The sequence below is a fragment of the Asparagus officinalis genome, chromosome 1 (genome assembly GCF_001876935.1).
Source record: "Asparagus officinalis chromosome 1, Aspof.V1, whole genome shotgun sequence".
Lineage (NCBI taxonomy): Eukaryota > Viridiplantae > Streptophyta > Magnoliopsida > Asparagales > Asparagaceae > Asparagus > Asparagus officinalis.
The window spans coordinates 40,335,901-40,353,568 of NC_033794.1; the positions used below are offsets into that span (position 1 = coordinate 40,335,901).

General features: G+C 34.2%; 2 protein-coding genes and 1 long non-coding RNA gene across 5 annotated transcripts; 2 read left to right on the plus strand and 1 right to left on the minus strand.

The window, feature by feature from the left end:
* Nucleotides 2,779-12,282, plus strand: LOC109833512. Its single transcript, XM_020401213.1, has 2 exons — nt 2,779-3,058; nt 11,968-12,282. The coding sequence occupies exons 1-2, from the start codon at nt 2,779-2,781 to the stop codon at nt 12,243-12,245; spliced, it is 558 nt and encodes a 185-aa protein (XP_020256802.1). The 3' UTR covers nt 12,246-12,282.
* Nucleotides 12,270-14,258, plus strand: LOC109823180 (protein FAR1-RELATED SEQUENCE 5-like). Of its 3 annotated transcripts, none has more exons than XM_020389467.1 (5): nt 12,270-13,296; nt 13,417-13,469; nt 13,575-13,608; nt 13,904-13,975; nt 14,079-14,258. In XM_020389467.1, the coding sequence occupies exons 1-2, from the start codon at nt 12,303-12,305 to the stop codon at nt 13,467-13,469; spliced, it is 1,047 nt and encodes a 348-aa protein (XP_020245056.1). In that variant the 5' UTR covers nt 12,270-12,302; the 3' UTR covers nt 13,575-13,608; nt 13,904-13,975; nt 14,079-14,258. The 3 variants fall into 3 exon arrangements, with proteins under 3 accessions (XP_020245056.1, XP_020245062.1, XP_020245069.1); XM_020389473.1 differs by lacking the exon at nt 13,417-13,469 and adding an exon at nt 13,321-13,399 and having other exon boundaries at nt 12,270-13,270; nt 13,470-13,608; XM_020389480.1 differs by lacking the exon at nt 13,417-13,469 and adding an exon at nt 13,321-13,399 and having other exon boundaries at nt 12,270-13,270.
* LOC109823200 lies at nt 14,633-15,975 on the minus strand. Its single transcript, XR_002242397.1, has 2 exons — nt 15,807-15,975; nt 14,633-14,975 (listed from the first exon to the last, which is right to left on the minus strand). It is a non-coding gene; the product is annotated as an uncharacterized LOC109823200 (long non-coding RNA).

The following is a 17,668-nucleotide window of genomic DNA, read 5'->3' on the forward strand; positions in this document are numbered from 1 at the left end:
TTGATTCTTCTATTCCTAACAAGCTTGCTCATTTTGATAGTACTTACAAATTGCGGATATTCATAGAAGCACATCATGGTAACTTGAAGGAGATCCAAAGGATTCCGACGGATTCTTCCTCAAGTAATATTGGAGCTTCATCATGCACACGACCACTAGGCGATAGCCCTAGTGTGGTAAGCGATTCGGAATCCGATGATGATCTATCTATTAATGAACTCGCTTGTGCATATGATAGATTAGCGCATGCCTACAAGAAATTACAAAATGATTTTATTAATTTAAAAAGCAAGCATGTTAATTTGAAATCCGATCATGAGTTGCTAGTGTCCAAATTCGATGTCATTACAAAAGAAAATATCATGCTTAAAGAAAACAATGACTTGTTAAATTTAGAAAATAAAAAATTGACCTCATCCATTTCTAGCTTAACTTATGCTAAAAGTGATGCCATGCTAGAAGTAGAATAGATTAGAAATGAATTTGATTCTTTTAAAAACAACCATACATGCACTACTTCTATTAGCAATGGTGTTGTATCTAATGATGAGTTGAATCATGTGAAAAACCACATATCTTGTTTAGATTCAACCTTTAACACATGCATTGATAATCATAGAAAACTTATGGACTTGTGTGCAAAGTCTAATGCAAGCTCTTCTAAGAAACCTATACACTATGCACACATGTATAACAAAATTTACAAGTGTTCCATTTGCGGCAAGCTCTTCTAAGAAACCTATACACTATGCACACATGTATAACAAAATTTACAAGTGTTCCATTTGCGGTCGAAAAGGTCATATTGCTAAATTTTGTTATAATGCACAAAAACTCATCAAGACAAATAATTCTTGTGCATTCCATCAAGTTTCTTCATCACATTCACATGTACACACACATAAAGTTCATCATAAGTATGCTAATGTGTATCATTGTGATTTTTGTGGTAGAGTTGGTCACTTAACTAAATTTTGTTTTGATTTGCGAAAAGTTTTAAAATCATAAAATATTTCAAGTAGACCAACATTGTTTCAAAATATTTCACATTTGCAAAATAATCTTAAAAGACCATCTATGTTTGCAAATGTTTCTCGTGCACATGTTTATGGTCAACAAAATCAAATGGGCCTCTTTCATTGCACTTTTTGCAATCGGAAAGATCATTTGCATAATTTTTGTTTTGACCGTGTTCGTGCACCACATGCGCCCAAATGGGTTCATAACCCTAGGGCTTTGAGCTTGAATGATAGGGGTCATGTTCCTAACCAATCCGGCACCAAGAATGCTTGGGTGCCAAAATCTTTTTAAACCAAGAATTTTATTATTTTTTATTTTTCCTGTCTTGGTTTTGAAAAACGTGTTTTGAAAATTTTTTTAATAAGAAAACAATTGTTCTTTGATTAATTCTTTTGTTTTCATGATTACTAGTTTTGATTTTTCATGAGAGGTTTATATTTATGTAACCCCCCGGGTTTATTGGGTGCTTATTCCCAAATCATGTTTACCGGATGCTAGAATGATTATATGGGTTAGAACAAGCTTAAGAGCTTGATATATTATTACCTCTCTTGAAATTCTTTTGTCAAAGATTTTTTTTGATTTGTTGCTTTGAATTCATTATATTTCACTTATATAATGATATTTATATGTTTGTGCTCATGGATCATCTATTCGTGTCTTATAATGTATTCTATGAGTGGTTTGATCAAGTTATACAAAGAAAATTTTCTTTTTTGATCAAACATTATTTTTGGACACAAATCTTGATTTATGATTTCATTTGAGTGATTTGTTTTCATTTGAAAACTTTTTTCATGGTTCTCATGTTTTCCTCATTCCTTTGTTTTCATAAATTTATTCATACATGATTTTTATATTTGAGTAATGAGATATTATTTCATAATGACATATCAATATATGTTCTCATTGTCTTGTTTAGCATATCTTTCATTTATGCTTACTCACTTGTTTTTTGCCTTAGCATTCATTTCATATATCCATTAAGGCATTTCGATAGGGGGAGTAATCCCTATACTTGTTTTATACTCACCCTTGCTCATATGTAGGGGGAGATTTCGCTCTCTTCATTCTTGGTGTTTTCCCCTTTTTGATGTTGTCAAAGGGAGAGAAATATTATGAGTATAGCCTTTCTTATTTATATGCATGATAATTATAATTTACAATAGTAATTTCCTTTCATGCTTATATCTTTTTATAAATTGTTTGTCATCATCAAAAAGGGGGAGATTATTGGCCTTCTTGTTTTGATGGTGATTTACAAAAAATTTACTTCTAATGTTGTTTGTCTAGTGTTTGTGTTTTTGTATCAATTATAGACAAACAATATGTTGGAGGATGGATGGAATTGCGCTTCAACGATCATATCCAATGGAAGTTGGCGGAATAGTAGGTGAAGACTATGCAATTCAAGTTGAAGATCCAAGTTCTAGCTTCATCCGCAATGTGTACCAAGTCAAGCTTTTTGAAGATCAAGATCAAGCTTGGGTAACATTAGTTTAGGTTTATATTATGCGTGTTGGTACTTTAAGCTCAATCATATATACACACACATTATATTAGTTTCTTTGTATATATATAGTTATATATATATATACAACACAAGTTTTGGTTTTCATATATATATATATATATATATATATATATGAGAAAACGGGAGGTGAGCTGCCAGCGTAGGAAATTTCCTACGCTGGCGCCATGTGTCATGTTCTCATTCGCTAACAGAGAAAGGTTTTCAAACGGTTAAATTAATAACATATGAAGGACCTACGTGTAAAAGAGCAAATCACCCCGAAATCTCAGCTCACCATTCCTATTTTATTCCACAAAATCAAATCCCATTTCCTTCCCCAAAAACGAAAACCTCTGCTGACCCCTTCCATCCTCGCCGTCCCAAACCGCACCGCCGGCGCCTTCCCGACTCCGGGATTGCCTTGCACCTCCAGTTCCTTCTCGCAACGAGACACCCCTCCGTCATCGCCCGCAACCACAGCTTCATCTTCGTATCCCAAAAGCGCCGCTGCCCTCCTTCATCTTCGTAAGTAAACAGTTGATGCACTCCCTGTTCATAAGTTTTTTTTTTAATTTTGATGAGTTTTTCTCCTTAATTTGCAATCTGTGGTCTGACGAGATTTTTTATCTTTAAATAAAACTAAATTATAACTTTTTTATTTTGAGAAGATTCTCGTAGTTCAAAAATCTTACATTTTGTGTGTTCTTGAATTTTAATTTTAATTTCAATTTCATTACCTGCAAACAATTTTCATGTCTTCGCAATATGTATTATTACTAATAAAATGAAACTCATCATGAGCCCCAGACTATGTGCTACGATTCCTCTTTATTATCAGGTTTCTTCACAAAAAGATGTTAAAAAGTGTTTGTTTTCATAATTTTCTAAGGATCGCCATATATTTAGTTACAATCTTTGTGTGATACATATATCTTCGAACTTATGAAACATATATCTTCAAATACTTAATTGATTTTGTAAATAGTTAATTAATCTTTGTTTTCCAGAGCATTACCACACATCTTGATTTATCAAGAGAGCTTTATTATTTCCCACGTTTTCTTCTGTGGGCCAAAAGTTCGAAGACTGCAAGATATCTGATCGTAACATACATAAAAGTTACTTGTTTAGGTGTATGGATTTGGAATATTTTGTTAGGTCTGATAAAGTTATTTATTTATTTTAGTTCATCAATTATTTAGATGTTGCTGCTTAAATAATTGAATAAGCAATTGGATGATATAATTATACTAATGGAATTTGATTAATATTGTTTAGGTCAATTTCAATATGGCTGATGTTCATGTAGACAGTTTGATGACTGATTGTCACGCCCCAATTCTAAAACGTGATAATGTGGGACGTGACTCGGCCGACAATGTAACCTTACGGTCACATTCACGCCTCTGGATCATCCTGTATACAAATATTATACTAAAAAAACTACTACATAGAGCATGTAACTAAGATAACAAGGACAATAGATAGATAAAGACATCTCTAAAAATACAAGTTCTCTTACATGTCCACAACCATTCAAAGTAGGTAAGAGGAAAATACATCTTAGTCTGAAGTATCACAAGTGATTACAAGAAAACCTAAATAACTGAAGCTGAGAGACTGAAGGGAGAGAAGGTGTTCACTGCTGCAGGTCTTAATCCTTAAGATACTATTGGTCCTGCGAAGAAAGAACAGTTCCCGAGTCTGGGGGCATGCAAACCCCAGGGGAGTCAGAAAACTCCCAGCAAGCATGTAAAATGAGGAAATTGTGCGTGTATATGTGTATGTGGCAGGTATAAAGAAAAGATGGAAACTCAATTAAAGAATGATAAAGGAAATTTCTAAACATGGATATCAAATAAGGTCTACCACAAAACACATATCTTATACCCTATACTAAAAAGAGTTAAGATTTAGAAACCTACAACACGAGATGAGTAAGTCGAGGGAATAATCCAAACAAGGAAACCCTCGTATATACCATATATCTCAAATTATAAATCTCTAAATATTAACTCCTAAAATTATATACACAAATAATATAAATATACATCACCCATACTTTATCCAGGTCATACCGTGCATGCCAAATCTATCACAAAGCATATAAACACATTATTCTTATTTTACATGTTATTTGAATTAGAGAAGAATATTTTCATGTATATAAATCGGTTCCCCGTAAACCGTCCCGGGAACACGGCTTCAAGTCAGGAATTGGCTCTTTGGCCCATGTATATATAACTCAGGATATCAGGTATGCGCATATGCCCGTTTATATACATGTTATATTCTTCGTCTAATTCCCCTTTATAACCCCATGTTTGTCGATTAAATTTTAAATGACTGTGCATGAAATGTTGTGCACTAACCACAGAGTTACCGTGGAACGACTTCTGTAAAACTATGAAAATAACCGTGATCCAGAACATGTCTAATCAAGATGGGTGCATCGTCTAGTCGATGCTATAGTAGTAATAGCCAAGGAAAAACCTCATATCGGGATATCGATATCGAGGGCATAGCCATGCTATGAAAGCCCGCTTATAAATCATCTTTTTGACGGAAGTCGTCTTCATGCACAGTCAGCCCTATTTAAGGTCACTACATGATCAAACATATCTTTAGGTGATCACACATCATCATCACTACGCATACAAAGTTCACGGTCTACAAGAATCCAGAAAATACTCAAAAGAAATATAAATGTGAATTCTTCATAACAAGGAAATTCTAAAATAAATGGGCTTATCCTAAAAAGGCTTTGAACACTTGTAGTATCAGTTCCTGCCAAGCTCATGGCCAAAAATAATTAACCACTATTATGAATTATAAAAAAATAAGTTCCCTTGACTCTAACACTAATGTTGAGAACCGTAAAAAAAATCCTAAGAAAAAGATGTTTGTAGCTTCGAAAAATTTATAGAAGAAAAATATATACTTGTTTAATGATACTGTTAGCTATAAATTGAAATAATCAGAGATTGAAGGCATTTTTGGTAAATTAAACGTAACAATGGGACCCTTTAAGGAAAATACTAGTTAACTAGAAAAATACCAGAGAATATTTTTATGCATCAAATTTTTTTTTAAAGACAAAAATAAAGAACACCAAATGCTAAAATAGTTGTAGGCTAACATCAAAGTATAGACTATCTTTACAGTAAGATTTTGAATATCTAACTATGATCCATATAAGAAAAATATTAGCACATAACATTTCTTAAATAAGGAAAATAAATAGTGTATTGCTAAAACTTCATGTATCATGAACAGGAAAAAGTATGAACCTAAAGATCTATTCAGGTCTAAGCATTTTCACTCCACAACCTAGAGACTTAACCACATACTAGGCTCTACTCGGAAACCACGGAAATAAAAGATCCATAAATAACAAGAATCAACATCAACTGACAAGCATTAGATCCATACAGTGACAAAAATAATATTAATTTCAGCATTACACTCATATATGAACCATACTAAAAGCAACTAACTATTAAAAAGGAAGAATTTAGGAATTAGTTTATGTTACGGATATAGCATGAAATTGGATGTACACCAAGCAACCCATAATTCTCCTTGATCAATCAGAAAGATAGCTTATAGGAGGAAGTTAAAGGAAGGATTGAAAATATGCTTGCATGAATGTAAGATAAAAAATTATAAATTTAATTAAGGAAAAAGATGCCTGCATAATAATAATGAGAACGAATTCAACAAAGAGCAAGACAAAAATGCTTGTATGAAGGAAAATCCAACAACAACAACAATAATAATAATCAAGGAAAAGATGCTTGCCGATTTGTCGAAAAAGACTCTGAATCCGGAATCCAAAACTCGTCATTCTCCTTTCTTGTTCTCATTTTTTTTCGGTCTCTCTGGCTCAATTCTTTTTTTCGTGAGATTTTTTTTTTTTGAGTTAGGGGAAAACGAAGGGGTACTGGATTTAATGGAGGAATTTAGTAACGAAATTTTAGGTAAGGGAATTAGTGTGGAGAGATTTATGGAGGAATTTGTTTAGTGGAGAGATTAGGGGAATTAGTTGAGGGATTAATGGAGAGAAAAAATGACCGAAATTTACTCCCTCACACGTGAAAGGGAAGAAAAAAATCAAAGGGGAAAATACGGAAAAATGGGCTTTTGAGGTTTTGCTAACACTATTGGGCCTTTAATTATTTTTCTTGTCTAATTCCAACATATGTGGGCCTCTTTCTGACAGCTTGTTAGTTCATTTAAATGGGCCCTCAGAAACTTGTTTTTTTTTTTTTTTTTTCAAATTCCATATCACGTGGGCTTCTCATATAAAACCCCAAAAAAAATTAATTATTACATTCTACCCACCTAAGAAAAGAAATTTCGTCCTCGAAATTTTATTTAAGTACAAGAAAGAACAGTTTGTAACATATATATCTCTCCCTAGGCGGTATATATAGATAATGCCGCAAAAAGGTAAATGAGGTCTCCATGATAGATATATGTCTAGAAAACATGCCATCTGATATAGTAAAGTCATAAAAGTATTTTACTTGTAGAAATGTAAAGAGTAACGCAATTTGTTCATTATTTTACCTTTTATCAAAAAAAAATTGCTTGGAAATATGGTAAACACATCCATGCATATAAATACTTTCAATTATCACTCGGGAATACCCTGACATATCAAGTGTATGGCTTTCACCTAAATGTATATCTATGCATCCGGATATGCATATGATAGGTCGCTCGTATATGCATTAAAACTTCATCATCAATTTCTCCTTATCCCTTATGAACTTCATTTTACTATTCGATTACATGATATGTTCTACCCAAAATCTAGATTGTCGTCGTATATATCTCACACTATATACTATAAGCCTATTGGAAATGACACTCCATAGTATGAATCCCCTGTGAGATCAGTCAAGACGTGATACATGTAAACCAATTCTTTCCCAAGTTTGGTCCTAAGGATCATCACCCTTAAGACCACCACCAATCACAATCCAGTGGAGGAAGATCACGAGCCCCCTCTCACTAAAACATGTATCCCAATATAATTATTACAATGGTGTCTTGAAGGACTCGCTTGACATTCAACACTATGGCATCATGACCATGTATAACCTAAGATAATTCGATACTAATATAAAACTGGTAGATCCTGGCATGAGACTTTTCATGAAGTTTTTGTCCTTGTATTTCTTAAGCTTATAAACATGTGGATGGAATCATGTTTCAATGGCAATCCTCAAGTATTTATATATTTTTCTAGATATCAAGCATCATGTAATATCTCGATCATATATTGGATACATTGTCATATCAATATCATACACCATGCATAACCCACATTAAATAGTTTAGGGATGCTCCAGGAGCACAAATATAAGCAAACACGGGTTCATGCCAAGCTCACGTGTCAAGCTACATACACTCATACATGCAATCACTCGGAATTTTTTTTTTTGAAAGATATAATATGACGATAGGAAGATTTAATACAAGACATTATGGACTAGATTCATATTCCTCATCATGTTTATAACCTAATATATAAGCAAATAATATCATGTAGTTACTCATTACTAAACCACTCTAATCCATCAAAGTTCAAAGCTAATCTATCTACAACACTTAGTATTGATCCCGCTAAACCTATTTACAAGGATTTATCCATTAAAATTTCCAAACAAATTCTCACATTGTAGATTCCAATCATAATCTCAATTCCAATATTATGAATCCTCATAAAGTTCTCATGGGTTTACTCCAATCTTGTGTCTCTTAACTAATCAGATCAGATTATGCTTTCCTTATGTGATCTCATCATAAGTCTACTCCAATCTTGTGTCTCTTAACTAATCAGATCAGATTATGCTTTCCTTATGTGATCTCATCATAAGTCCCCTATAAGAGATCATGAACTAGCTAATCAGATCAGATTATGCTTTCCTTATGTGATCTCATCATAAGTCCCCTATAAGAGATCATGAACTAGCTACGAACCACTTCTTACCATAAAATTTTAACTTGCAAAATTCATCAATATTGTACCAAATTCACACCCCAAATTGATTGATAAACAATGAAGATCCGATTTAACTCAATTTAGAGATTACAATCATTAAGTCCAAGATCATAGTCAAACCTAACCATAAAAAAATAAAAAATACAATTAGAATCCATAAATCGTAGGAATATATTTTTAATTTACTCAACATAGCCATTTAATATCCTCAAAGCAAATACTTAACTTTATATTGTTGTTGTCTGACAAAATCAAGTCTCCATTATATACCCTCAATATCATATAATATCATCCACCCGATTCCTGATTTTTGGATACTAGGAAAGCCACTCTCAATATTTATAATCTAGATAATCAATTGCACATAGATCACATAGATCACCTGATGAATTTGCTTTACATGCATATCTACATCGAGTTAGCTTAAAAACATTCCTCTCTCATGACCTAACGGTGCTAAGATACTAGCCTAGCTGGAGCTAACTGGAAAAAAAAAAATTCAAGTCTACTAATATCCTAATTGGCTGGCACATAATGAACATCCAAGTTCGGTCACATGAACTAGCTAGAGCTAAATGGTTTGATTTAGATGATCCGTTAACCAAGATAACTTCACCCAAAAATAGGCAGCCATGAACCGGTAGTTGTTGCTAAGGTGAGGGTTAGTGACTAGACAACTTTCCTGGTAGCTTAACTTATGAAGCTTAGGGCTAGTCTACAAAAACCTATCTGTGCTCATTGACTAAATCTGGATACACTGGGCTTGAGAAGGAAAAAGAATTAACTGTTAAGATAAAAATGAATTTGGGTGTGGAATCAAAGGAGTAAGCGCAAAAATGATATTGCAAGGGTGAATGAGCCTAATATTATACATGCTCAGACTCCTATTCCTATTTTAAAAGCTCCAATAGTTATGTACAGGATGAGAGTCCAGTTATCAAACCTAGGCTCTGATACCACTAAAAACCTTGTCACGCCCCAATTCCAAAACATGATAATGTGGGACGTGACTCGGCCGGCAATGTAACCTTACGGTCACATTCACGCCTCTGGATCATCCTGTATACAGATATTATACTAAAAAAACTACTACATAAAGCATGTAACTAAGATAACAAGGACAATAGATAGATAAAGACATCTCTAAAAATACAAGTTCTCTTACATGTCCACAACCATTCAAAGTAGGTAAGAGGAAAATACATCTTAGTCTGAAGTATCACAAGTGATTACAAGAAAACCAAAAATAACTGAAGTTGAGAGACTGAATGCTAAAATAGTTGTAGGCTAACATCAAAGTATAGACTATCTTTACAGTAAGATTTTGAATATCTAACTGTGATCCATATAAGAAAAATATTAGCACATAACATTTCTTAAATAAGGAAAATAAATAGTGTATTGCTAAAACTTCATGTATCATGAACAGGAAAAAGTATGAACCTAAAGATCTATTCAGGTCTAAGCATTTTCACTCCACAACCTAGAGACTTAACCACATACTAGGCTCTACTCGGAAACCACGGAAATAAAAGATCCATAAATAACAAGAATCAACATCAACTGACAAGCATTAGATCCATACAGTGACAAAAATAATATTAATTTCAGCATTACACTCATATATGAACCATACTAAAAGCAACTAACTATTAAAAAGGAAGAATTTAGGAATTAGTTTATGTTACGGATATAGCATGAAATTGGATGTACACCAAGCAACCCATAATTCTCCTTGATCAATCAGAAAGATAGCTTATAGGAGGAAGTTAAAGGAAGGATTGAAAATATGCTTGCATGAATGTAAGATAAAAAATTATAAATTTAATTAAGGAAAAAGATGCTTGCATAATAATAATGAGAACGAATTCAACAAAGAGCAAGACAAAAATGCTTGCATGAAGGAAAATCCAACAACAACAACAATAATAATAATCAAGGAAAAGATGCTTGCCGATTTGTCGAAAAAGACTCTGAATCCGGAATCCAAAACTCGTCCTTCTCCTTTCTTGTTCTCATTTTTTTTTCGGTCTCTCTGGCTCAATTTTTTTTTCGTGAGATTTTTTTTTTTGAGTTAGGGGAAAACGAAGGGGTACTGGATTTAATGGAGGAATTTAGTAACGAAATTTTAGGTAAGGGAATTAGTGTGGAGAGATTTATGGAGGAATTTGTTTAGTGGAGAGATTAGGGGAATTAGTTGAGGGATTAATGGAGAGAAAAAAAATGATCGAAATTTACTCCCTCACACGTGAAAGGGAAGAAAAAAAATCAAAGGGGAAAATACGGAAAAATGGGCTTTTGAGGTTTTGCTAAATTTTGAGGTTTTGCTAACACTATTGGGCCTTTAATTATTTTTCTTGTCTAATTCCAACATATGTGGGCCTCTTTCTGACAGCTTGTTAGTTCATTTAAATGGGCCCTCAGAAACTTGTTTTGTTTGTTTTTTTTTCAAATTCCATATCACGTGGGCTTCTCATATAAAACCCCCCAAAAAATTAATTATTACACTGATAATGTGGAAGGAATTGGATTTGTTTATTGTAGTAATGCAGAGCATGGGCTGGAGCAAGAGAAAATTAATCATGTTAATTCTATTGATAATGGCAAGTCCAATACTGTTGAACCATGGATTGGAATGGAATTTCCCACATATATTGCTGCGTATGATTATTACAATGATTATGCAAAAATAAAAGGATTCAGTGTCCGCATAAGCTCAGGCAATTACTCTAGGAAAGAAGGAAAAGAATTAATATCAAAGAAATTTGTCTGTAATTAGGAGGGTCTAAAAGCTACAAATGATAAGAGAGAGCACGGAAAAATAGTTAAGCGTCGAAGAGATACTAGAGTAGGTTGCAAGGCGATGTTGCAGGTCAATCGAACTAATAAAGGTACAGGATAGTGAGCAAACTTGTTAATGAGCATACAAATCACGAGTTGACTAGTCCTGATAAGGTTAAGAATCATTATTCACATCGAAAGTTACATCGAACAAAAGGTTGTCAAAGTCTGATTGATAGTTTGCATGAAGAAGGGCTTCCGTCAGCAACAATTTCACGAGTAATAAGTGTTGGTAGTGGGAATCAGGAGGAAATTGTCACACCGCAACAATGTAGTGATCATATCAGAAAACAGAGAAAGAATAATATGGGTAATGAATGCATATTAGTCATTCAAAAATTCATAGATAAAAGATCATTTGATCCAGATTTTTATTTTGCTATTGAATTAGATACTACAGGAACTATGAGGAGTGTATTTTGGGCAGATGGACGGGCAAGGGCATCATTTTTAAAATTTTATGACGTTGTTATTTTTGATGTTACATATAGAACTAACAAGTTGGCACTGCCTTTTGCTCCATTTACTGGTGTTAACCACCATAGACAGTGAACTTTATTTGGTTGTGCACTACTTGCAGATGAGGAAGAAGACACATTTGTCTGGTTATTTACCGAGTGGGTTAAATGTATGAATGGAGTGGCTCCGCATGCTATTATTACAGACCAAGACAAAGCTATATGCAATGCCATTCAAAAAGTGTTTCCAAATACTCGACATCGTTATTGCAAATGGCATATTGGCAAGCACATGGTTGATCATTTATTATCTCTACAAAAGTTGCATGGAGAAGAGTTTGCGAACTACTTTAATAGATGGTGGCATAGCAAGACAATTGAAACATGTATTCAGAAATGAGATGAGTTAAAAGAAAAGTTCAATATAGAAGAAAATGAGGAAGGTTGGTTACAAACCATGTACAGAAAAAGAACACATTGGGTTCCATGCTATCTCAAAGATACATTCTTTGCAGGAATGACATCAAGCCAACGTAGTGAAAGCATAAATGCCTTCTTTGACACATACGTCAACTCACAAACATTGTTGCCCGATTTTGTTGAGCAATATCATAAAGCAATATTGTCGCGTCGTTCTCAAGAATTAAGTAAAGATTTTGCTACTTTGAATACAAAGCCTGTGATGCATCTAAACCATCCGATTGAGATTCAAGCTGGAGAGTTATATACAAGAGCTATATTTGAGAGGTTTCAGGATGAGCTTAAAGGTTCTGTATCTTTGTTTCATAATGAGATCGGAAACGAAGAATCAATTTCTAAATACATAGTTGGCTCGATCTCTACTGAAAGAAGTGTATGGGAGCATGTAGTTTATAATCAAAATGAACAAAGAATAACATGTACATGTGCTATGTTTGAGACTAATGGAATATTATGTAGGCATGCCATTCATATTATGATATCGAATCAGTTGGTAAGAATTCCTCAAGAATACATTATGCATAGATGGACAATGAATGCAATGCACCGTAATATTGGAGTCTCTCATGTGTTGCTGGAGAAAAACTTTAATAGTAATAGAGAACAATGGACTACTTTGCGCTCTTGGGCTTTGAGAGCAAAATTTAATAACGTGATGGAGTGGGCACCTGAATCACCTATGGTCTTTGATGAAATAGATACATTTTTTTCTAACTTGATGGAAAAACATGAAAAAGATATTAGTGCTAAGCAAATCAAGGGGATTGAAGCTACAAGTCGGGTTGAATCTAGTACTCCTCCTTCCCATACTATTGAGAAACTCCCTCAAATCACTGTTCGTGACCCTCTTGAGTCTACAAAACATAAGGGGCGGCCGAGAACAATTAGCAGATTGAAATCGGGACTTGAACAAGCACAGGGAAAAAAAGAGATAAAAAAGAGGACATGCGGCAGATGTGGTCAAAAGGGACATTATAAAAGTAGTTGCACAGGACATGCGGCAGATGTGGTCAAAAGGGACATTATAAAAGTAGTTGCACTAATTCTCTTGTTGCTAACCCGTCAAATAACTAGGTATTTTAATGTTTGACATTATAAAAGTAGTTGCACTAATTCTCTTGTTGCTAACCCGTCAAATAACTAGGTATTTTAATGTTTCATTGTTCAAAAAGATACTTACATTAGTTGACTGATACATTTTATTACAGCTAGTTCTATTTATTCATCTGATTCTTGTTTATTTATACAGGCTGAATTTGAAGTTCATCATCCGACTCCTAACAGTAAGTCATTTTGGATCTGAAAAACAAATTACAGCTTTGCTATTGTTTCTAAAATTTAGGTAGTTGCCAACATTCTGTTTGTGTCGGAATACATTGCTCTGCATGAATATGAAGATCATATGTTTGATGGAATAAAATCATGTTATAGGCAAGCTTGATGAATGAGGAACTGATTTTTCCTTTAATGTTTGATTTAGACGTTGTGAACTTTTGTACTATGAGTTAAATTGATATTTGATTGTGAACTTTTGTACTGTGAGTTAAATTGATATTTGATTGTGAACTTTTGTACCAGGAGTTTGCAATCACCCTTTCCACTTTCACTGCATCGGTAGGTGGCTCAAGACCAGGCAAGTGTGCCCTTTAGGTCAGTAACACATCTAAATCATTTTTATTTTATGAAATATCTTTAATCTCTAAATGTTTTCGTATATATTTTTACTTGATCTTTTCCTCCTGCAAACATGCAGACAACAGCGAGTGGGAGTTCCAGAAATATGGCCACTAGATTTTGGAGGTCAAAGCGTTTACAATTTCATGCATCTTTCTAAAACTGCATTTAGCCTAATGAGGACTGGAAGTTGTAATGAAACACGAATATTGGAATTTCTGAGAATGAAGGATATCATTATAATTTTCCGTTGCTTTGACGTCTTTCCAGCAAAATATTCTAATTGCTTTTGATCCATGCATCACAATGCCAATGTCATGAGTTCAAATTTTTTTTGGTGGATGTGTATTGTCAGATGAAGATGATGTCACCAAGCAAATTGCAAGGGAATTGGTCTTGATTGATAAAAAAAATGAACAAGGTAGTTCTCTACGTATCATAACGAGTAATAAGCTAATGTATCAATTTCGCAGGACAGAATGTAAAACAATAACAAACCTGCGTAATACAGCTAGACTTAATAGTGCAGCTGAAACTGCACTATTAAACAAAGCACAAAATTCATCCATAACTTAAAACCATTACCAATGCAAATTTGACAAACACGTGCTCCTTCATAGGAAATGCAGACTATTGGCAAAAGTGAAGCTCATTGAATCAAAGAGCAACACCAAAGAATTTCATTGAATTAAAAGGTTACATATTTACTTTTACACATACAAGTCCTAACTGTTTTCTCGCTGAATTTTCTACAGATGTGCTTAACTTCTTCTCAACTTATTTGACCTTTCCTGTTTCCGCTGCAAATAATATAACATATCTCTTGCTTTACATTGCTAAAAGGCATCAGCTCTTCGGAGGATGTGTGATGCGAACATTATTACATTGAGATTACAGGCAACTTCATCTTCCTATTGATAGGTACAATGTGAATGCAGGTGTTTGCAGATGATGATTCTGCCTCCAAGCTCCTCTTCTGCACTATTTGAATCAATTATTGGGTTTGACATAGTGACAATAGATTTGTCTTCGATATTAGTCTTCATCAATAGTCACAAGTGTGGGTATCTTCCCATTGTTAGCAAAATCTATTTTGTTCAGTCTCAGGCAACGAAGGACATGCTCCAGTAATTCTTCCTGCTTCAAAACCTGCATCATTAAATGATGATTGATTCTCTCTCTCCCTCTCTCTCTCTTATTGTTTAGAAGATTAAAAGCATCATGCAAACACAACGCAAAAGAAAATAATCTACCTGGTTGTTTTGTTACAATGAGGACCAATGTACAAAGGGTGAATTAAGGAGGACAATCACTCAAAATTAAGTTGACTCCTTTAAAAAAATAAATTTTAATAATTCTAATAATTATATACTACATCAAACTTTTAGCAAATAAAAATTAGGTTGATTCCTTTAAAAAAATAAAAAAACTATCATTAACTAGATTGAATTAAGGGGAACAATCACTCAAATGTTTTTTCTTAGCTCTCTCCATCTTCTCCGAAATCATATTTAATTACTTAAAGAAGGTAAATGATTCGGTTAGCAATCAACTACTCATAATAGATGCTAATACACTTCCACAAAAACCTGGGATGACAAGAGACAAATCTCCAATACAACAATAATGGAGGATTCAGACTCTTCTCTTTCTAAAAGCAATTCAGATGCATTTATCACACCACATCAATTAAAAAAATTATCTTTCTCCACTCATTTTGAGGGTCCATGTTTATGGTTGCATTTTTTTGAGTAACCGGGAGGAGATGCTTAGGGACTTCACTGATTGGAAAAGTTAGAAGATGTACCTGAGGATGCCGAGAGATGATCCTCTTGATCAAACCCAAGACTGGGATTTTGGGGATGACGAGGGCGCCGGCGGTGAGGTCTGGAACGGCGAAGAGATCCGCGGAGATCGGGGATTTTGGGGATTTTCGGCGGAGATCGGCGAAGAATCTCTTCGAAAGAGGTTCCCGCTCAAAAGAGGTTGTCAATCAAATCTGATAGAATGATATTTGATTTAGACGTTGTGAACTTTTGTACTGTGAGTTAAATTTAGGTAGTTGCCAACATTCTGTTTGTGTCGGAATACAATGCTCTGCATGAATATGAAGATCATATGTTTGATGGAATAAAATCATGTTATAGGCAAGCTTGATGAATGAGGAACTGATTTTTCCTTTAATGTTTGATTTAGACGTTGTGAACTTTTGTACTGTGAGTTAAATTGATATTTAATGTTTAATTTAGACGTTGTGAACTTTTGTACTGTGAGCCTGACCAATATTCTAAACTTCTCCTATGCTACTCCACCATTCAAATACCTAGGGCTCCCGCTCAAAAGAGGTTCCCTGTCCAGATCTGATTGACAGCCTTTACTAGACTCTCTCCATCGTAAGCTCTCTCTTCGAAAAAGCAAACAGCTCTTCTTTGGCGGTCGTATTGTTCCCCTTAAATCTGTCCTGTTCGCTATTACTCTATATTACATGTCCTTCTTCAAACTCCCCAGTTGGCTCACCAAAGATATCGACAAGATCAGACGTAATTTCCTCTGGGGAAGGTCTTCCGATTGCTCTAGGGGCAATCATTCTATCAGATGGACCTCCATCTACTCTCCTAAAGCCAGCGGAGGGCTGAGGGTTCCTGACCTCCAGCTTTTCAACTCTTGCCTCCTCTCTAAATGGCTATGGAAATTCTTGGATATCAATAATCATGTGGGCAGGGTTCTCCGGACCATCTACCCCTCCAACCTTCTTAATCCCCAATGTCCCAACCAATGCTTCAAATTCTCTCTAAATGGCTATGGAAATTCTTGGATATCAATAATCATGTGGGCAGGGTTCTCCGGACCATCTACCCCTCCAACCTTCTTAATCCCCAATGTCTCAACCAATGCTCCAAATTCTGTAAGGACGTTCACTCTTGCTTCCACTACTTCTCATCCTTTGTCAAATGGTCTCTGGGCAATGGTTTTAGGATTCAATTTTGGGAGGATAAATGGATAGGTGACAACTCCTTGGCTAGTCTTTTCCTATTGGCCTGCCTCCTTGCCTTCTCTAAACAAACTTTTTGAATCCCAAGGCAGATTTCTTGGGGTGGGTGTTGGGTCCTTTTGTTTTGATAATGATTTAACAAATAATTTATGACTAATATTGGTTTTAGTATTTTGTTTTATGTTTTTTAGTATATACAAGTATATTCAAGAAATTAAGCAAAACTGATATATTGAAGCCATGCATAACAAGTCAATCTATGCATGTCCATGCTTCAGAAGAATCATTCTTGGTATACTTTGTATAGGATTATATTATGCATGTTATTCTATAAGCTCAAATACACACACACACATTTAATTTTTGAATTTTCATGAAAATAAGTCTTTTTATGCAAAATACATTCAAATATGTTTTGGACTATACAAACCATGCTAATATTTTTTATTATGTCCATAAAAAGATTACAAAAGTTATCAAAACTTGATTTGAGTTAAAATGGCAAAATCGACATATTTGAAAAACATGTATCTTAGCACTTTTGAATATTTTTGTATTTTCACAAATGGTAAGAGAAAATTGAAAAATTCTTAATTAGGATTAAGTAAGGACGTTTTGAGCAGTCTTTGAGAGTGGATTATTGCATCTAATTGTGGGAGATTTATGAGAGATCTAGA

Excerpts from the sequence above, each read along its gene's own strand:
- LOC109833512 (XM_020401213.1), top strand. The coding sequence starts at position 2,779 with ATGAAGGACCTACGTGTAAAAGAGCAAATCACCCCGAAATCTCAGCTC. Across the intron at positions 3,059-11,967 it reads CGCTGCCCTCCTTCATCTTC|ATGAGGAAGAAGACACATTT; the intron begins GTAAGTAAACAG and ends CACTACTTGCAG.
- LOC109823180 (XM_020389467.1), top strand. The coding sequence starts at position 12,303 with ATGTACAGAAAAAGAACACATTGGGTTCCATGCTATCTCAAAGATACA. Across the intron at positions 13,297-13,416 it reads CAGATGTGGTCAAAAGGGAC|ATTATAAAAGTAGTTGCACT; the intron begins ATTATAAAAGTA and ends TTAATGTTTGAC.